Genomic DNA, 22918 nt, shown 5'->3' on the forward strand with positions numbered 1-22918 from the left:
ATACATTATATTCTTACCATATTATTATGCTTTTCTTTAATTTAATATAACTCATTTAAGATACAACAAAATATACCATCTTAAAAATCTTAGTGACAAGATAATTTGGATAAAAATTGCCCTAACGGGATGCGATGTAATGATTATTTTTAGAACTTTAGCTTGACAAATCCGAACAGGCCATGTCGCAGAGTTCACTCTGCATATTCTCGGCATCAAGATCTAATTAATTGTGGGAGAATGCATGTCTCAGCGACAGGTTGGGCTCATGGGCTGTGGCCAGGATATGGGAGAAAATAATGAGATAGAACAACGATAAATGATGGGTAGCTAATTCACTCAGGCAACGAAAATATAAGGAGAATTTAACTATATTTGAAAACGAGCATACCGAAAGTATTTAATTACATCTGATAACGGACATATAAATACATTAAATTACATCTAACAACGAAGATATAAAGGGCAGTTAGTTGCATCTGACAATGTCCATATAAAGAGCTTTTGATTACATATTACAACTTTTTATGAAGGACAGAAATTTCCTTTTACAACGCACTTAAAGCAGGACATTCATAAAAGATATAAAATAAATTAAATTAATGAAGACTTCACCGATGCTTACGCTAGTTATAGATCTTTTATTAATCGGTACGATAATTAGGAACATAAAAATAAATTAATGTTTTTGTTTTATGATTAGAACAAAATATGAAAACAATAAAATCTCTTAATAAGATGTAGCACTCGTTTTTTTTTTTGCTTTTTTATTAATTTTTTTGTTGTAAAAAGCGAATTAGAAAATATAAAAAAAATGATACAATTACATTGTTATATTCTTTTTAAATAAAATATTCAATAACCTTGTTGAATTAAATACATCAACATTTATTTTCTCAACGATAGCTCAGGGTTAAATCCCATTGCGAAAACGTAAGTTGAGCCCCTTGGTAATACACTGAGTTCAAGCCAATATGACGAACAGAGTTCATCCCCTTTATAAGAGCTCCCCCCTTCCTCACCCCACACCCCGCCACATCCCTAACAAGAAAACGTGACAAAAAAGTGTTTCCAAGACACTTTGACCTTTGTCTGCAGAGGTCACATCAGCAGGCGGGGGAACAACGTAATTACAAATACGTTATTTGCATGTCCGGGGCTGCGCAAATAAGATGCGCGCTGGAAAGCGTTGTATCAGGGCTAATGCGATAGAACGCAATTAACCATTCATAAATATTGGAGATTGATGAAACAACATTTGTATTGTAGGCTGGTTAGCAGGGGAGATGGGAAAATCCGCCCGGGGGAATATGTAATTTTTCACTTGGGAACATACATGTCTCCAGATCCTGCACAAAGATTCTATTTGCCTGGGGTGGGGGATGTGGGGGATGGGATCGTCCTGGCCCAGTTCTTTACAATCGTTTATACATATATATATACATATATATATATATATATATATATATATATATATATATATATATATATATATATATATATATATATATATATATATATACATATATTTATATATATATATATATATATTTATATATATATATATATATATATATATATATATATATATATATATATATATATATATATATATATATATATATATATATATATATATATTAAATTTAGAGACCATGCAGGGGTCGGCGTGGTAGAGTCGGTAAAGCTCTTGTCGCTAAACAGGAAAGTCTCAGGTTAGAACCCTCGATAGCTGGAGACAGCAACTCTTTGGGTGCAAATCCAAAAACAAAAGCAGGCTGAAATCGGAGTGCACATTTTATATGGCGCTTAACTAGTTGACACGTAATACTTAATTTCCACTATTAGAATTTAGGGACGAGAAGAAAAAAAGGCCATGCACATACTGCATTATCAGCAACCAAATTTGTTTTATACATTGTTTTAGAGACAGCCATTCATCATTGGATGTCGCATGAAGCTTTCTACCTACCTCAATTACCTCACTACTACAGATGGTCTCGACAATATTTCCAAAGACGGCATGCTGTGATCGTGTAAATGCATTTGTAGGAATAGAACATCCCTAAGCTTGATTACATCGCAGCATTGTGTGGCATCTAAAATCATCGTACTAATAGATGTGGCTCTTTCGAAAGTAGAACTATAAATAACATCAACGTACTAATAGATCAGCGCTTACTATCAAAGTCAAACAATTTTAACATCTACAATCATCATGCTTATAGACTAGAGCCTACTACAAATATCAAACAATCGTAATATCTACAATCATCGTACTAATAGAACAGCGCTTACTATCAAAGTCAAACAATTTTAACATCTACAATCATCATGCTTATAGACTAGAGCCTACTACAAATATCAAACAATCGTAATATCTACAATCATCGTGCTAAAAGAACAAGTAATACTTACTACTAAAATCAAACAATTTAAATATCAATAATCATCGTACTAATAGAACAAGTACTACTACTAAAATCAAACAATTTTAATATCTACAATCATCGTACTAATAGAACAGGGCCTATTACCAAAACAATTTTAACGTGTACAATCATCGTTCTAATAGACAAAGGCTTCTTTCAAAGTCCAGCACTGAGTTTCTTCCTAAATAATCGTTTATAAACCAAGGACTTCTACTAGTGATTGACATTACACTTCTAAACATCATCATGCAAAACATATATCTCTACTCCAGTATCTATTATTGAGCATCTTCTAAAAACTATCGTGTTTAATATTGCCTCTTCTCCACGTACCAATTCAACGGTTTTAATCTAAAATCTCCTGTAAGTCTGTGAGTGTGTGTACGCTTGATGAGTAAAACAATAATTAGTGACCATCGGTATCCTTGACCAGGGGCACTCTAGTCCGAATTAGGGCCCAGATACCCGCATCGAACGCCGAGATGTCCAAATTAGGGGCGGGTTAATTCAGGCGGGTCTGGGAGAGGTTAAAGTCGGGGAATCAATTTCTAGCTGAACGAGGGAAAAAAAACATTTCGCTAAGAAGTAAAAAGGGGGGAGGGCGGAGACGATAGGAGTGTGTATGTGTGTGTGTGTGTGCGTATATGTGTATGGGGGGGGGGGGGAGTCGGGGAGATTAGTTTCTTTAGGTTTTAAGAGAAATAAAATGCAATGTCTATGGGCGTGGGCTAGGGTGTGAGTAGTATTGTTACATGGATAGGGTCGGGGTGGGGTTTGAACTCGTTTGTTATCGATACATCACTGGGGTGTGACACGTGATCCATTGGCCAGTTCATTCAGCTCGAGATGTTGTCTACAGACTGGGGTGATAGATGTCACTTGTAATATAGATTGACCTACTTTCCTGGAATGATTTGTGTCTCTGATAATTCAGATTGACCTACTTTCATAAAATTAATTGTGTCTATGATAATTCAGATTGACCTACTTTCATGAATGGGGTGATAGATGTCACTTGTAATACAGATTGACCTACTGTCCTGGAATGATTTGTGTCTATGATCATTCAGATTGACCTACTTTCATAAAATTACTTGTCTATGATAATTCAAATTGACCTACTTTCATGAATGGGGTGATAGATGTCACTTGTAATACAGATTGACCTACTGTCCTGGAATGATTTGTGTCTATGATAATTCAGATTGACCTACTTTCATAAAATTATGTGTGTCTATGATAATTCAGATTGACCTACTTTCATGAAATTATTAGTGTCTCTGATAATTCAGTTGCATCTACTTTTCTCAGATCATGCATATCTGATAATTCAGATTGACCTACTTTCATTAACTTATTTGTGTCTTGGATAATTCAGATTGACCTACTTTTCTAAGATCATGCACATCTGATAATTCAGATTGAGCTTCTTTCATAAAATAAATGGTCTCTAATTAAAAAAAAAATTACCTAATTTCCATAGATTACTCGTTTCTCCGATATTCGGGACGACAGGTAATAGTTTTAATTGACATAAATCATTAGCTAAATCAATAATTTTAATTGACCTACCTTATTATCTAAATCAATATTTTCTTTTCTCAACACTAGTTTATATTTCTCGACGGACTTAATTTAAAACAGACAATGATATGGCAGCCATAATTAATAATGTCAACAAAAAGTGACTAGTAAATTTCACTATCTTCCCCCCCCCCCCCTCTACCCCCATTCTCACCCCCACCCCGAGTATACAACAGACAAAGAATAACTGGTATATAAGATACATAAATATAGTATAATATATTAATATTTAATACAATTTAAATAAATGTGTAATTTAATTGTCAATATTAAATAATGTATAATAAATATATAACTAATTTTCAAAATGTAACTAAGATACAATATCCTGTTTGACACGACGCCGTTGATTTAAAAGGTTAATTAATTATCTGGTTACATGGTTATAATTTTATTTATTAAAACTTCACGTGATAGCCGTGATATTTTTTTAATATAATTTTTTTCTCTCCGGTTACATTAACATTAGCCTGGAAATGTCATACAGATTATGTTACGTATCGATTGGTTGTAGATATTAAGGTTTGATTCAGATACGTAGGCGAGTTTCTATAATAGGACACTGTTTATTTCGCAATGTTTGTAATAGAATTGTAATAATTAAAACAAATATATGACAGTGAATTTTTGCAGTAACGAATCAATAAGATGAATAATTGCGAGCAGTTGGGTCAGGATACATTAAATAATTATTTGTTGTTGCAATTGTATCAGTTTATTTACATAAAATAAAAAAAAAGTATGCCCAAACGCAATTGTGTTATGACTTTTCATGACATTACATTATTAAGGGAGTATGCACAAACAATACAGTTAGTTGTAATAAAAACACGAATAGTCAGTTGTTTTAATCGGACTATAAGAATATTTATTTAAAAAATCAAATTAAAAAAAAAACATACAATAGATAGCCACTAGGATTTGAATGCACAAATGCGTACATATAAAAACGAAGATATAAAAATGTGAAGATTAGAAGAGTGAAAGTCTTCATATGATTTAATACCCATTTCATTTGTATTCTCACAAGATCTTAGATGCAAAATCCACGCCTATTTAATCTGGTTGCTTTAATTTTTAGGGCTGAATGGGGGGGGGGGGACGACGACAGGGGTCCGCTGTTGGTTGAGATAGTGAAAAATCACTCCGTTACAAAAACTCATTTGATAACCATGTCACGTTAGTCTGGTTGTCTATAAATAACCTAATGTGTGGTATGGTTGTCATAACTTTCTCTTTTAATAGCGTGTTCGTAATACAAGTCTAAATATATATATATATATATATATATATATATATATATATATATATATATATATATATATATATATATATATATATATATATATATATATATATATATATATTTATTTATTTATATATATATATTTATATATATATATATATATATATATATATATATATATATATATATATTTATTTATTTATACTTGCGTAACTGGGAGAGAAGGGACAAACCACTGTCTACAGTAAAGATTTTTTTTTTTTAAATGTGAGAAATCATCGGGGAAAAGGGCACATATTTATGAAAGAAAAGTATCATCGAAACCTAATTGAACGTAAACAAAGATAAAGCTTTTACATTCAATTATCTTCAGTATAGCAGAGTATAGATTCATCAAGCTTACTTATAGAGTATGCTGTTTTTAGAGTGTAACGATATTTTGAACTAAATTGACCGAATTAGTTTAGCTAGTTTAGCGAGTGGAGCTATTCCGCCTGTCCCCTCTACCCAACAATTCCATCTGTAGCTAACGTAATCAGAAATACACCTTCTAAAATCATTTATTTCATCATATTGTATATTCATGTAGACAATTTTTGTAATTTTCAAATACGTTTTTTCTTATTAAAATCAACTTAAAATAACAACTCAGTGGACGTTTTACAGACTGGAACTGTTTAATGACATTTCAATTAGTTTCAAGAGTTTTATAAGCGTTGAGATACGAGGGACTTGACGTTTGAGCAAATTAACGGAACTGATTAAATCCGTATCTCGAGGTACCATTTTATCCTTGACGTTGCATCAAATCAAATCCACGAAGTGTGATGTAATCACTTGAGCAGTTTAAAATCGATTAAAGCGAATTATAAGTCCACGCGCTGCAACTTAAAGAGCATCGTTGGCCGGTTCGAACCCATTTATCTTCCAAGGGTAGTTGCACGTCGGAATGACAAATGGCAAGTTTATACAGCGGCTGTCAGAATTGCATAGACGATTCTGTAGATTTGGTCGCTATATTTATCAGGCAAATTGTTTCTACACAGTGTAATTTGTAATGGTCCATTTTTAAGTCATGTGTTGTAATGTGAGAAAATTTGGAAAATATAAAAATGTAAATTTTATTGATGTGGCTATGGGTATGGATGCTATTGCACTACGGGTTCTTTAATGCCTAAATAGTATACCTAGTTGATTTTACTATGACTCTTATACCTGAGAGTTATTACAAGGACTAATTCCTGTACGTCTCCTCTTTAATACAATACTTACGATTCTAATATATTCAAATATATATATATATATATATATATATATATATATATATATATATATATATATATATATATATATATATATATATATATTACACACGATAAGGATAATGTATTTCTTTTTTCCATTACATTAAAAGAAAGTACCACTATTCTTTTTCGTAGTCCCTCTAGATTAGGGACGGAGTGGTCTAGCGGTAGAGAGCTGGACTGCTAACCCGTAAGTCTCGAGTTCGAATCCGGGTTCAAGTCAGTAGACCGTCCCTGAGTCCACCCAACTCTGATGGGTACCTAACTCACGTTAGGGAAAGTAAAGGCGGCCGGGCATAGTGCTGACCACACTATCTCTTCATGTGCCGAGGTCTCAGAAACAAGTGAACTCTACTTCACTTGCCCCATAGACTGTCAGGTTTGAAAGGGAAAACTTTACTTTACTTACCAGACTGACTAGACTAATTTGTTATGTAAGGCGAAGCCGATTCAAAGACGAGGGGGGTGGGGAGTGTGTGGTACAGAATCAACAAACAGAAAGATTTCATTTAATTAAGTATACAACGCTCTCCAGATTAAACGAATGTTTTTTAAGCTACATATTTAAAAATAAATAATTAAGCACAGTTTCATTAATTTGAAACAACTCTTTCCCCAACCCCACATCCCCACAACAAATAATTCCTTACTTTTCAGATACGATTTAAACAATGGACGAAAATTCAATTACGTTCCAAGTTGGATTGTTCTTGTCCCCACCCACTCCAACCCCCTCTCCCACAGTTAAAGTAAATGAAGTTTCGTCCACTCCCAGTTAAGTGACGCCGCCAACCACCAATCCCACCCCTCCCATCCCAGCGTGAAACAGACGCTCATCGTGATTGCTAAGTTTTATTTCTTACAAAAAAAACCAATTCTCGCTAAAGGGAAATAACCGGAACCACTATTTTTTTTTCTTCGATAATCTAGAGACGCTAAAATATTCTGCTGAAGAACTAAAAAAATTCTAGAGCAACTGGAGTTTTATTTATTTTTAAATCTGCGAAGTTTCAGGGATTAAATTATTGATACAGGTTGGAATTATTGAGTGATGTAATTATCTAACGAGGTTTCCCTGCAATGTTGCTGCAGTTGATATTTTTGGGTACACGAATTTTTAATGGGTGCGCTTGATTGTTTCCTCAACTATTTTTTTTTGTGTGAGAGTAGTTTTGTGTTGCATGTGATATTTTTTTGTGTGTGTGAGCAGTTTTGTGTTGCATGAGATATTTTTTGGTGTGAGTAGTTTTGTGTTGCATGTGATATTTTTTGTGTGTGAGTAGTTTTGTGTTGCATGTGATATTTTTTGTGTGTGAGTAGTTTTGTGTTGCATGAGATATTTTTTTGTGTGTGAGTAGTTTTGTGTTGCATGAGATATTTTTTTGTGTGTGAGTAGTTTTGTGTTGCATGAGATATTTTTTTGTGTGTGAGTAGTTTTGTGTTGCATGAGATATTTTGTGTGTGTGTGAGTAGTTTTGTGTTGAATGAGATATTTTTTTGTGTAAGTAGATTTGTGTTGCATGAGATATTTTGTTTTGTGTGTGAGTAGTTTTGTGTTGCATGAGATATTTTTTGTGTGTGAGTAGTTTTGTGTTGCATGTGATATTTTTTTGTGTGTGAGTAGTTTTGTGTTGCATGTGATATTTTTTTGTGTGTGAGTAGTTTTGTGTTGCATGAGATATTTTTTTGTGTGTGAGTAGTTTTGTGTTGCATGAGATATTTTTTGTGTGTGAGTAGTTTTGTGTTGCATGTGATATTTTTTTGTGTGTGAGTAGTTTTGTGTTGCATGAGATATTTTTTTGTGTGTGAGTAGTTTTGTGTTGCATGAGATATTTTTTTGTGTGTGAGTAGTTTTGTGTTGCATGAGATATTTTGTGTGTGTGTGAGTAGTTTTGTGTTGAATGAGATATTTTTTTGTGTAAGTAGATTTGTGTTGCATGAGATATTTTGTTTTGTGTGTGAGTAGTTTTGTGTTGCATGAGATATTTTTTTGTGTGTGAGTAGTTTTGTGTTGCATGAGATATTAGTGTGTGTGTGTGAGTAGTTTTGTGTTGCATGAGATATTTTTTTTTGTGTGTGAGTAGTTTTGTGTTGCATGAGATATTTGTGTGTGTGTGTGAGTAGTTTTGTGTTGCATGAGATATTTTTGTGTGTGTGTGAGTAGTTTTGTGTTGCATGAGATATTTTTTTTTGTGTGAGAAGTTTTGTGTTGCATCAGTTTAAAAAAAATGTGTGTGAATAGTTTTGTGTTGCATGAGATAAACATAGTTTTTTGGTGCGAGTAGCTTTCTGTTGTGTGATTAGTATTGTTTGGTTCAGATAAAAAAACGTGTTGCTGTTTTTTTTTTTTTTTTTTTTTTTTTTTTTTTTTTTTTTTTTTTTTTTTGGCTGTATATTTGTGCTGTGTCAAATACAACCGAGAGTTGAAATATAGTTTAGGATTGTTAAGGTAAGAGATACATTTAAAAGAAAATGTTCAAGATTTGAATTAGTATAAAAGGTTAGCATGATTTTGAAACATCATAATTTGCATGCAGTGTATATCCTTTCAATTCAAACTAATGTAAAAACCACCAAACTACTTTGTAATGCTCATTCTTTTATTTGTAAATAGTTTTAAAACAACAAAACTTTAATACAGTTATGCAAAACCGTTCAATTTTTAACTTTAAAATACGAAAACGAATATGTCTTTAGCGACCAGTTGAAGCTTATGACTTATCCTATAGCAGCCTTTAGGTTGGTTTTTTTTTTCAGTTTAAAACACAAAGTCTAATGCACAGAGTGGTGTCTTTAAAATGCAACGCGGGGAAAAAATGGCGTGAACTAATTGAGTTACTGCTGTCAGTTCAATTAAGTTTTAAATCTCTGACCGACAGGAGTAGTCGCCCCTGCTTACTCTCTCATTCTTCAGAAGAGAAAGACTTGTCGACTGATGCTGTTGGAATTATCGCTTCGTTTTTAAACTCGATATCTGTAGTATCGATATTACCTTTTGTTTAATTTATACTTACGCATATGCTAAACAATGATATCGATACTATTACTTGTTTATTAATCAACAACACAAACGTCGAACGATGGTATCGATATAGCATTAACATACTTTTACACTACCATCCGATAGTTTTAAAAAAATGTGGTATCGATACTACATGTTTGCTTACCCTGCCCCCTACCGATCAACTTCCCACGTGTAGTATTGATACAACTATTTTGATAGTACCCTTTCACCCACTTGGGATAGCAGCAGTATCAATAATCGATTACTAACCTGTTGAGACAGCTTTCCGTATTTGCTGATATTCTACCCTGAAAAGTCACCTAGCCATGGTATCGATACTACTGATTTCTCATAGCATCTACATGTATCGGTAATCGTGTTTTAGTAACGTTATCGCACGAAAGATTTTAAACTCAAGTCTTGTACGTAAACCTGGCTATACACTCCACATCCATTACACAAACATCAGTCCCTACTCCAACATTAAAGTCTAATGTGTAATAAAAAATGGTATACATTATGAGTACTTTTCAGTTAGGCTGCCATTGGAATACTTCTATGAATCATACTAGAGTATTCCATAAACTTTCTATCTGGGAAAGTAATTGGGAGATGTCTAGGGTATTAGGTGTATGCTGTTATCGTTAGGATTAAAATCAGAAAGGGTACTAAACGCAAAGCGATCCAGTAGCCTACATAGCCAAGTCCTTCATAACAAGAAATCATATCTCACCACTAAAAAGCGTACGAGTTAATTGAACGAATTTTAGGTCATAACCAAAATCGCCCAACGATAATGTGGTATATCACTAAGGAGATTCATATAAACCGAATTTTACTTTACTACACAAAAGTGCCGTGGTCGAAGATTACATCAAAACTGATAAATACAAGAGCTACTTGGCACCTTTTAGCATGAAATATAAGAAACATAATATGTAACTATTTATTGTAAACAGTATTTCTTCCAGACCTTTTTCTCCGGGGGCGGGGGGGGGGGGGGCTTGAAATGTTCGGGGGAGAGGGGTGGGAGAGTAGGGTGGCGGACTAAAATTTCCGGCGGAGGCGGATAATTTTAAAATTATATATTTTCTATATAAATTCCATTTCCTTGGGGGGGGGGGGGGGGGAAAGGGGGTTAGACTATCTTCGGGGGCGGGGGGGGGGGGCGGGGGGGGGGGGGGGCGGGGGGGGGGGGGGGGGGCGGAAGAAACTCTGATTTTAAAGTATCGTGGAAGGCGCATACATAGAAAACCAAGTTACTTTTACAACATGTGTTTTTATTATTCCAGTGTGTCATATTTTTTTTTTATAAATCCAGTGGGTTCTGTGTGATATAGCCTGGATTTACGACATAAACATAAACATATCAAACACGCCTTTATAACAGTTTTACATTGTGCCTTTTATTTCAGTGTCCCATCCTTTGTCCTGATTTTTCTGCGCTATAGGGCGCTAGCATGTATCTAAGTGTTTCCACGACAGTATGGTCAGGGTACACCTTATAAATATAGATAATAATGAAAAAATGTACGACTGTTTAACAGTTTATGTGTGTTTTTTCTTCAATATGTCTTCAGTAATCCAGTAGGTTCCTAGGTATAGAGGTCTGAGAACAGAGGCATAGCGAGGGCGGGGGTGCAGGCCGCACTGGGTGACACTATTTTTTTTGGGGGGGGGGGGGGTGACACCACGGCTAAAAATTGCCAAATTTTCAGAAGAAAAATGCTTTTATGCTTGTCGATTAATTATTTTAAGTAAAAATTTAATAATATACTTTTTTTGGGAAAGGGGGGGGGGGGGTGACACTACGAAGTGCCGCATCGGGTGACACCCGACCTAGCGACACCACTGTCTGAGAATATTACATACCAATTAAATTTAAATTAAACACATCGATATACATTATTAACAGTTTTTTTTTATTATATTATTCCCAGTGTGTCAGCATTTATCCAAGGGCGTCCTGGCAATTGTGGGCGTGTCCAGAGCCTCATCCCTGGCCACCATCCAGTCCTACACGGACACATTTAACGTGCCTTACCTGACCGTCAGCCTCGCCCACAACAGCTCCAACAGGGGCGCTTACCAGATCTACATGAAGCCCCTGTCTGTCCACGCCGTGGTCGACGTCATCGTGTATTACAAGTGGAAGAAGGTCACCATCTTTTACGATGATGATGAAGGTAAAGATGCGCGCGCATCGTGAACTAAGCCGTCATGAATGTGATTAGGGCTGGTGAGTAGGTTACCAACCAGTTCTACGGCTCACTAAAACCTGCATGAGCCATATAAGTGTTTATTGACCTACTTACCAGCCCTATTGTGTTGAATATACCATGTTTAAAACACAGATGATACAAACATTAGTCAAGTGATATCTTTGAAAAGTATAATGTAGGTGTATAAGTGTCGGCGTAATCAGGTGGGTACAGCTCGTGACTTCTTAAACAAAACATTCCTGAATTCGAATCCCCGGGCAGGTGAGGCTTGATATCTGGGGACAGCAAACCATCTAAGACAGACAACTCCAAAATCAAACAAATGGTGGCTTGGAGTTGTTTTAAAATTTAAATCAAAAGCATTATGAAATCAGAGTTAACGGCCTATACAGAGCTACACATGTTGACACCTAATACTTAATTGTGTTGGACGAAATCCCATCCAAATTAAAATTAAGAACGAAGAAGAAGAAGAAAATCAACCTTTTGATTGTGAGTGTTGAGAACTGTTATAATTCAATTATAAATAAACAATTTTTACTGCTACCAATACTAATGATCAAAATTATTATCGTAAACTGTACGGATTTTGTATTAGATCTATGTATAAGTAAACAATCTTAAATGAATGAAAGTAGGCTACAAGTAAGAAAGAAATATTACTACTGTAAATCAGTATCAGTCCTCACAAGCCGATGATGAAAACTGTAATACTAAAGCGAACACACAACTGACGCTATAAATTACGTGTCTGAGGCGGAAAAAAATAAAATTAAAAAATAAATAAATAAATTTGAAACCTATTTATTTCTTAACGAAATTATTTGTTTCAACTAATTCAAATTGTGTTCTTGCTTTCTGTTCATAATAAAATTTGAATTAGCAACTGAAAAAAAAAAAAGTAAACTGTACGGATTCTATGCTAGTTTGCTAATACCGATGATATAATCACAGCCTCAAATCCATTGGTTTGTCACTAGTTCTAGATATGTAACATTTACTCCATTGGTAACATTTATCTAACTCTAAACCAAGCAGGACTATATACGTGATTTTATCGAATCTCGATTAAGTTTTGTCTTGTCAAAAATATAAACAAAATTAATATAAAAGTCTCGTCTAAAGGTTTAAATCTACTTCATTTGTAACTGTAAATTACCTGTTTAACAAGGCCTCTGACAAACTAGCTTGCATAAAATTAATCTTGCGTGGCACTACACAGAAATAATCGTGTGCTCAGCAGGAATATTACACAAAAGATGAACACGTTCAAGCAAACAAAAAGCACAAAAAAATCAAAGAGTTTTTTCCCCTTTCAGATTGGCTGCACATTAAAACCAAAAATCCAATTACTCCCCCCTTATCACCTCATTACTGACGCGGCGACTCATGGGTAATCCTGAGTAGCAGTAAAAACCTCCCATACTCTCTTATAATGTAGGTCCTTGTGGGGGGGGGGATCAATACTGCGGCGTGTATGTGTGTGTGCGGTTGGTGGGGTGAGTGTGGGAGAGGGGTGATAGAAGAGGGGGGCTATATTTTCCTCATCATTCTTCCACCAATCAACGCGGCCCATTCCGTTGTCTTCTGCTGTGAGTGCAGCAGAAAGGAGAAATTAATACGCCGTTCTGGCGCGTGTGATAAATCTGGTCATTCACTTTATGGGACGACAGGGGGAGATAATAAATAACTTTTTTTTTCTTCTTCTCTTTCTTGTGTAGTTCTTCACCGCGTCTTACAGGACCCCGAGTCTAGGATAAATGAGGGGGGGGGGGGAGATTTTAAAGGAGGTGAAAGAGGGGGGAGGGGACACAGTCTTCAGGGATTTAGTTTTCGTTTGGTACAGTAGATATCAGGGGGAGATAATACTAAGGAAAATTCTTGATTTTTTTTTTTTTTTTGAGAAACGTGTAATGAAGACATTTTTTAAAAAATATGTACAACTCAAGAACAATGAGGCTAGATTATATTGACAATAGAACAGGAAGCGTAAGTAGTAGATCTGATAGAAAAAAATCAAACAATAGAACGGTGTACAATGAGAAGTTTGGGTAAATAGAACTAACCACTTTAATCCTGTGTAAGTTATATTTACTGCTATCTCGATAGTCAGTTAACACTGAACATCTGTTAGATACGATCGGCTGTTTTATTTACAGTTTAGGAATTTACTTTCTGGGATGATTATATTCTAATTGCCACAATACTTCAGTCACTGTACAGTTCATAACAAAACTAATGTATTGGCGATTAACACTGAGCGGGTGCTGTCCCTTGAAAAATGATAATTAGATACTTCTCTCCTTTACCTCTATAAATAGCAATATTTTCGTAATGCTTTAAAGATAGTTATACATTAAATTGTATATCAAATTATGCCAAATTTGTTGTACCCCAAGACTGATATAGGTTTAAATTTGGAAACAAATCGTTGCGATAAAATTCAACAATAATTTAGTTGCAATATGACGAAAAAGGAATACATTTTTAAAATTGTGTAAAATGAGTATAGTTTAAAAGTGTGACCTCGGGTTATTATTAACGAACTAATTATTTACAAAGCGAAGATTTCATTTTTTTTTCAATACGCTTGGCGAAGAATAGCTGACTTTGAAACGATGCTGATTATGGATTAAATGAGTTGTTGTTAAAAGTTATACACAACAAATTATTGCATTGAAATAATTGAGATATTTACCCGTTGAAAACAAAGTGTTTAGAATTTTCTAAAGATTCGTGGGTTAACATTTTGGACCGTCGTTATGGTCTCGAATACTCCCTACAGTTGACAATATTTAAAAATATATGCATCTAACTGTCAAAATGTGTAGGGAAATGCATTGTCAAAAGATCTCAAACTATATCCCCCCCCCCCACACACACTCACACACTGTCAGTACTATGACTAGAGCCCAGTAGCTAAAAATAGCTACAAAAAGATCCCTAATAAAGACCTGCAAATCACTCAGAAAATGATGTGATGGAAAGCCTTTTAAACAAGGTGGATCAATATCCGATATTAGAGGGCTTTCTATTGACAGGACGTTACATTAAAACGACGTACAAGTAATAGGAGATGTCATTTTAATGACGTGATATTTACAGAACATTTATTTTAATGACATGTTATTAAGAGGACGTAGAAGTAACAGAACACTGTACTTAAATGACGTGCTGTTGACAGGACGTACAAGTCACATGACATGGTATTTCAATGACGTGCTATTAACAGGACGTACCCCAGTATATGATCTGGTAATTAGCGTTGATATTCCACTTACAGGACTTATTTATTATGACGTACTTCTAACATGAAATGACACAAACAGGACGTGCTGCCAACACTAAAGTATACTAATAAGACGTGCTTTAAAAAGATGTGCTTTTATAAGGTATTGCTATTAATTAGAGGTACCATTAATAGAATGTGATAGTATCATGAATGCCCTAGAAAATACCGGAGCTTAGTACCGAAGGGTGGGGGGGGGGGGGAGTGAGGGGGAGATTGTTGCTTTAATCCTGGAGCTTCAGACGAAAGGTCAACGGAGTCGTCTGACCTTTGTTGAGCACGTGACTTAAAAGACGGAGAACGGGTAAGCGGATTACAGATTAAGGGAAGATTACGACATTTTTTTGTTGTTCTCGTTTGGTTTAACTTGGTGAGATTAGGGTAGTCATGTTCTGTCATCGAATAGTTGTGGGGAGATGTAATAGTTCATGGGAAGAGCTAGCAACTGTATAAGGTTGCTGCGGGCAACTTGTAATAAGATAGCAATAACAGTCATAGTGTGGTACTGTTATAAGATAGCAATAACAGCCATAGTGTAGTACTGTTATAAGATAGCAATAACAGCCATAGTGTAGTACTGTTATAAGATAGCAATAGCAGCCATAGTGTAGTGCATCTAGTTATATTAAACGGTAACGACAGGTTAGTATTTGATGGTTCATCAAGTAACATTATAGGGGAGCTACATGCTATAATGTGTGATATACTTAGTACATAATTATATTATATACGCATATATTAAGGTAGATATTACTCGAAGTGCATCTAGTAACACAAAAGAAACGCGATAAGCAACTATTTAGAAAAAATATAAGGAAGCGACAGGCTTCAATATGATGATACATCATACTATATAAAAGTAAACCTGGTATATTTATGTTAGTAAACATGACAGGTAAATGGTAAACTTACAACAACAGGCAGCATTTGTTCTGGCCCATATCTAGAACTTGAACTACAACATGCAAGAACATGCTCTGGCAATCGAAATGAAGACCAAGTTGAAAATGTGTACTTGGTCAACTTTAGTGAAGCTGTCATAAAAATGTGTACCTGTTCAACTTAGGGTAGTGAAGCTGTCATAAAAATGTGTACTTGGTCAACTTATGGAAGTCAGCTGGAAATATTCTCGAGTCGTACAATGCAACTTACTATAATGCTATACCCACGACATGTGTCAGTTGAGCTTAATGATCGTAGCCATATCAAATCAAACTGAAGCTGTACTGTCTAGTCTGAGCTTTTGCTATTCTGCTTGGCCTCGCGCCTCCCTGATGGTTGATCTTGTGTCTGCCTAGTCTGGTTTAACTTGTCTGTATTCATCGGGTCTGTCTGTTTTGGGTTTCATCCGTTTGAATTGGGAGTTTTGAATCATCCTTGACATTTCGGGATGTTACTTAAAGCTTGATGGGCTTAACGAGAATATGCATATAATAAATGTACAACGATTCCTAAAATATTATTCTTTCTATTCCTCTCAGACCTAATAAAATACACAGTTCAGTATTTTAAGATTTAAGTTAATTTTTTTCTTTTCTTTTTTTTCTTTTTTTTTTCTTTCTTTTTTTTAATTTTCTTTTTTAATTTAAAAAAAAAATAAAATTTAAATTTTATTTTTTAGTTAATTATTTTGTGTTGTTTTTTTAAAAATGTAAACATCTTTTAATGTCAATATCACCATCCATACAGAAAATAAAACTCCAGCCACATTCACAGGGAATCAACTATATATCAGGTTAATCATCAGGACAATAATGTCATATTTTACATGTGTGAACAAAAGAGCTAGATAGGATGAGATTTGGCTACAAAGCTGCTTGGTCTAACTTCTGTGCCACTGATCCAACATCAGGCATGTCCTCATCTCTGTCTGCTTTGTTAACTGGCTGTGGCTGACTTGAAGTAGACAGCTGAAGTTTGGCTGGAGCCAGCAAAACTTTGGTGATGTCTGCATTCAGAACTTCAATCTTTTTACTGTTGTCGAAAGTCATCTTTTTCAAATTAGTTTTGACAGCTTTAGACTGAGATTTTCTAGCCTTAGACTTGGCTTTGGCCACTTTATTTTTCTTGGCCTGTTTGGCCACTTTGGCCTTCTGACCCTGCAGCTTCTTCTGTCCCTGTCGGCCTTTCTTTTTACCCATGACTCAACAGCGAATGAATGTTATCCTATGGAAGTATTCTAAGTAGATTCTATATTATAATAAAACTATAAGCTCATAGATCTACTATTTATTAGTAATACATTAATAATTGATAATTGTTATAGATTATAGATAGATCTAAATTAAGAAGTTATGAGAGTGCGATGTGTGCATTAATTCTGTGTTTACACTTACAATTTCAACACGTGCGAAGGAAAAACATTATTTTGTGATTTTTTTTTCCATCTACTTCAAAGGCATCTTCTACCTCTCTATGCCTTGCTTCTCTAAGCATTTCATTTTGTCTTTCTACGTCAACATCATCATAATAATAATATAATAATAATTTCAGTTTGGTAAGCCGCATCTGAACAATGTACGTGCATTAACGTTGACTTTACTTTTAGGAACTCATATATAATAAATTGAAAGTTATACAATCTTGCATATAAGATAAAAATTAAATTAATTGATCCAAAATAAAATATACATCCTGTTGTTTTAATATACACACTATTAGGTATTATTAATATGTAAATAACATATTTTATTGTTTAAAATTATGTATATTTTCTCATTTCTTATTTATTTAGGTAATCTTAAAATATGTTTTATAGTTATTTCCCCGTCAAGTATTTTACTGAATTATCGGAGAAAACTACTAGACCGTTTTAGTGGATTTACGTTTTAACAAATATCCTGCCAACATTACGACGCCCCTTGAAAAACTCGTAACATTCTTTGTGTAAAATCAGCTCCCTCAAAGGGAGGCCCGTTTTGTTGAAAAAGACCCAGCTTTCACTAAACACTTAATAAAAAAACAGGCTGTTTCAAAATATTCAACTCAGGTTCTTAACTTAGAATGTACATTGTTTGCATGTAAAGTAGTATACTTTTGTTGTCGATTTCGTCCTGCAATATATATATATATATATATATATATATATATATATATATATATATATATATATATATATATATATATATATATATATATATATATATATATATATATATATATATATATATATATATATATATATATATATATATATATATATATATATATGAGGGGAGAGTGTGGGGCGGTAGGAGGAGGAAATACCTGTAAAATGTTGGGCTGGTTCAGGTAGGGGTTGGGATTTTCCTGAAATAGAGCATATATTTTTGAAAGGGGGAGGGGCAGTAATTATAATGTAGTTTTATTTTGTTAACAAGAAGAAGTATCATTCACCTTAATTTTTTACACCCGCGACAATGTTAACAATCAACATAAATACTTCAATACTTCAAGGTAGGCCTCAGAGGAGTCTAAAACAGGGGTCGGTCAACCTTTTAAGACGGAAGAGCCAAATTTACAAATTTTTTAAAGAGCCACTAACATTTTCAATTCAATACTTGGTATTTTATAAGGCTTAGGCCAGGGTCGGCAACCTTTTGAGACAAAAGAGCCAAAAGTTACATTTTTCACTATTTCCAAGTTTTTAAAGAGCCACTAACATTTTAATTTCAATATTTTATTATTTGATAAGGGTTAGGTACATAAATTTGATTTGTTATTTAAAATAAATAGCTTTTAATATGAAATAATATTTATTCACATACAAACATGCACTTATTCGCCAGAATAGTGAATTTATTGATACAAAATTAATAATATAGGACTATTCAAATCCACTTTAGAAGAAGTTAAATTTTTTTTCTATACGGACATCACATCGCATTAGACTAATTCCGACTAACGGGCTTGAATATCGGTTTGATTTCTGTATCGGTCTCTTCAGTCCTTCAGTTCTCACCAGGCATATCTTCCACCCTACTGGACGCAGGGTAAACTCGTACCCCATAGTCCAGTACAACAGTAGGAAGCTAATAACTAAAAAACGTCACTCAGGTCATATTAATGATTACTGACGGATATGGAAATGTATTATGAATAAAATAACATTCCCCATTTAACGCTGTACGAAGAAGCCGGCACTTGGGCAGTGGCCAGCGTGGAATCTATATATATAATTCTCTTCTTCGAGCCGTTAGAAAACAAGCTGCAAACGCTCTCCCTACCTCCCCACCCCTACATGGTTTTAGTGAGCTGTGTTCACTCTAAATGTTTACAAGCAGAGCCAACGATTTTAAACGTAGGGGGGGGGGGGGGGAGGAGGGTGGAGGGAAGGAAGGGGGGGGGGGGGGTTATGGTCCTTTACGAGCTACTTATAGTGTTTTAAAGAAATATTTTCAGTGTCAGCGTTGGTACTGTCGAATTCACAAATTATGAATTATTGAAAATTAGAAACAACTAAATAGCGGCGTATGTTATGCCGCGGGCCGGCTCGTAGTTGTTAATGGGCTGGCTACAGCGCGGCTGTGGGCCTGGTGCCCATGTGGCTGTCCGTATACACTCTACTGTACGTATTCTCACTGTTCTCGGATGAGAATTTTTCTTCAGTTTAAACTTGTGTTTCTTTATATTTTGTGTCATGAGTTTTTAAAATTAAACAATATAACTATTAATAATAGTGCAAGGAGCTGGAAGGCCTCATCATGACATCTAAGGAGCCGCATGCGGCTCGCTAGCCGCAGGTTGCCGACCCTGGGTGAGGCAAATAAGTCTAAAAATTTAATAGCTAGAACCACTAGAACCGTTTAACAGTTGTAATAAGCGTAAGTTGTAATAAATTCAATATTTTGTAAGGCAACCGTTAAGGGTTTTTAATAAGCATATTTAACAAATTTTGTAATTAATTTGAAAAAGGTTTTAAATTGTTTTAAATATCCACTAGCAAATTATTTTCCCATTATTATAATTAAACATCAACTGTTTTACTTTTTATCTGCTAATAATAAACTTATTTTATTAAATATAACAGTTTATTTGATGGTTAAGTTCCTTGAATGTAATTGTATTTTAAACATGGGAGCTAACTATTACTATAGTGAGAGAAAACATTAATCACTTTTCCGCTCAATGTTGAGCCAACATTTAATGATTTGTCTACACAATTAATGAGCTGGTTTATGGTACTGCATTGTGTGTACATTTTGGTGGTAGATAGAACTGTTAAATAACGATCTTTTAATATATATTGTTTAATACACATACTTCGGCGGGTATCTATATATATAATTCTCTTCTGGGAGACGCTAGAAAACAAGCTGTAAGCGCGCTACCTACCACCCCATCCCTACATGGTCTGGTGAGCTTTGGTTCACGCTAAATGTTTACAAATCGTAGAGCCGGGTTTAGTGAAGGCTATTAGGGGCAGGTAATTTACTTTGAAACGAGGTAACTAAGAGGAGATTGCTTTCACGGGGGGGGGGGGGGGGGGTGTAGGGTAGGGGTTGGGGGAAAGGAGGGTGGGGGTAGTATCGTCCTCAACGACCTACTGATAGTGTTTTAAAGCAAATATTTTCAGTGGCAGCATTGGTACTGTCAAATTCACAAATTATGAATTCCTGAAAAGTAGAAAATAAAACAACTAAATAGCGGCGTATGATATGCCGCGGGTAGGCTCGTTCTATTTAAAATTCTTGGATAAATATGTTGATAAATAGCTTACAAAGCATCATTTCTGGCTCAGTGTGCGCCTGTGGTTTAGGAATGTTATACACATACTTTAAATGGAGAATACGAATAGCGTACCCCATATGTTATATATACAAATAAAATGCTTTAGTAAAATTGTGCGAGGTATTTTTAGTCGTAGTCCTATGTGATTTTTTGGGGGTTTTCATGACTTTTCAAACCTGTGTGAGATTATACACGTTTATTTCGTATTGTCTCGTTAACTTTAGTTCAACATGTCACCCTTTCGGACCTAACGATCCATGCAGCAGATGATGTAGAGTTCACCTGTCACTGATATATATATATATATATATATATATATATATATATATATATATATATATATATATATATATATATATATATACGTGCGGCGTCAAAACAGCCAATGACAAAACGGCCCCGTCAAAACGACCCCGACAAATCGGCCCCGACAAATCGGCCCCGACAAATCGGCCCCATCAAATTGACCCCGTCAAAAGGGCCAGCGACATATGGACCCCGTCATATAGGCACCCAACAAATAAGCTCCCGTCATTTAGGCTACCGACAAATAGGCTCCCGTTATATAGGCTCCCAACAAAAGGGCTCCAGTCAATAAGGCTCCTGACAAATAGACTCCCGTCATTTTGGCTCCCGACATATAGGCTCCCGTCATTTAGTTTTTTCCACAAAACGGCCCCCGTCATTACGACTCCCGACAAATAAGCTCCCGCCATTTAGTTTCTCCACAAAACGGCCCCGTCATTACGACTTCTGACAAATAGGCTAGCGTCATTTGGGCTAATGACAAAAAGGCTCCTGTCAATTTGGCTCCAGACAAAATGACCACCTACAATACCGTTTCTGTAGAGACTAAGTCTCCCGGCAAAGCGGTCTCATTGAATATGACACCTGCCAGTGGGACCCCTTCATCAATATTCTTTAGAGTTAGCTTATCCAACACTCTTATGTAATACAAAGTATGCATCTCTTGTGCGGCAGGCCTTATTTTTATATTAGTTTATCTATTATAAAATATAGTATGTTTTAATTTAAGGGTCATCTATCTATGACATCCATAAATGAGTCGGTTATAGGCTGTTCCAACTCAGTGTGTGGTGAGAAGGGTCCACACTGTACCTTCCAACCTGCTGTATGCTTGTAGGTTATCAAAAGAAAATGCTGTTATCATGTAAACATCATGTATATCATACATTTAATCTTCTGTGCTCGCTTTTAAGCAACAGATCTTTTCTGTTGAAAATTAAACATTATCAAAACTTTAGAATTGGTGGAATTTAGCTGTTAAGGGCTCGATTTGTTGGTGAATTAATGTTGGTTCATGAAAAACAATTTCATACGGGCATTTAAAAGAGGTTAAAGTGGTATTGGAGGTAGGACAAAATGGTTACTTTAATGCCAATAGTGGTCATGCCATTTATAACAGTGAAACATTGTTGGATCGTATCTTGGGAGTGTGTTTTGAGATTACATCAGAAAAAGACAGTAGTTGTGCGCATGCGTGAGAAGTAGGAGGAGGAAGGCAAGAACATGGCGTAGCTTAGCTGAACATGCCGTCTATGTGAAGACAAAATAAATATATATAAAACGTAAAAGAAGGCTTGTCTTGTGATTTTGTACGTGATAGATAAAGGTAGGAGAAAGGTCTGTGGCAAGTTTATATCGTGAACCCAGTCACACAAAAACACTGTGACACCATTCATTGGTCTGGAGCCAATATGTCGGGAGTCATTTTGTCAAAAGCCAATATGTCGGGAACCCAATTGCCGGGAGCCAATTTGTCGGGAGCCCATTTATCGGTATAAAATATGTCGTGAGCCCATTTGTCGGGAGCCCATTTGTCTTGAGCCCTTATGTCGGGAGCCAATATGTCGGAAGCCGCTTTGTCGGGAGCCAATATCTCCTGAGCCTATTTGTCAGGGGGTAATATGTCGGGAGTCCATTTGTCGGCAGCCAAAATATCGGGAGCCCATTAGTCGGGAGCCTATATGTCGCAAGTCAATATGACGGGAGCCCATTTGACGGGAGCCAATAAGTAGAGGCCCTTTTGACGGGTCTATTTTAACTGGGTCGTCTTGTCGGGGGTCGATTTGACGGGGTCAAATTAACGGGGCCGTCTTGTCCCAGG

General features: G+C 35.3%; 1 protein-coding gene across 1 annotated transcript in view; it reads left to right on the top strand.

Annotated features, from left to right (window-relative positions):
* Nucleotides 1–22918, top strand: part of LOC131946406 (glutamate receptor) — an 88368-nt gene that overhangs the window by 28239 nt on the left and 37211 nt on the right. The window contains exon 3 of the mRNA XM_059307153.1: nucleotides 11511–11756. Within this exon, the coding sequence (XP_059163136.1) occupies nucleotides 11511–11756 (246 nt within the window). The remainder of the gene's footprint in view (nucleotides 1–11510; nucleotides 11757–22918) is intronic.

The sequence above is a fragment of the Physella acuta genome, unplaced genomic scaffold, assembly GCF_028476545.2.
Source record: "Physella acuta isolate Inbredline_101_S28 unplaced genomic scaffold, ASM2847654v3 ptg000560l, whole genome shotgun sequence".
In the NCBI taxonomy this organism is placed as follows: domain Eukaryota; kingdom Metazoa; phylum Mollusca; class Gastropoda; family Physidae; genus Physella; species Physella acuta.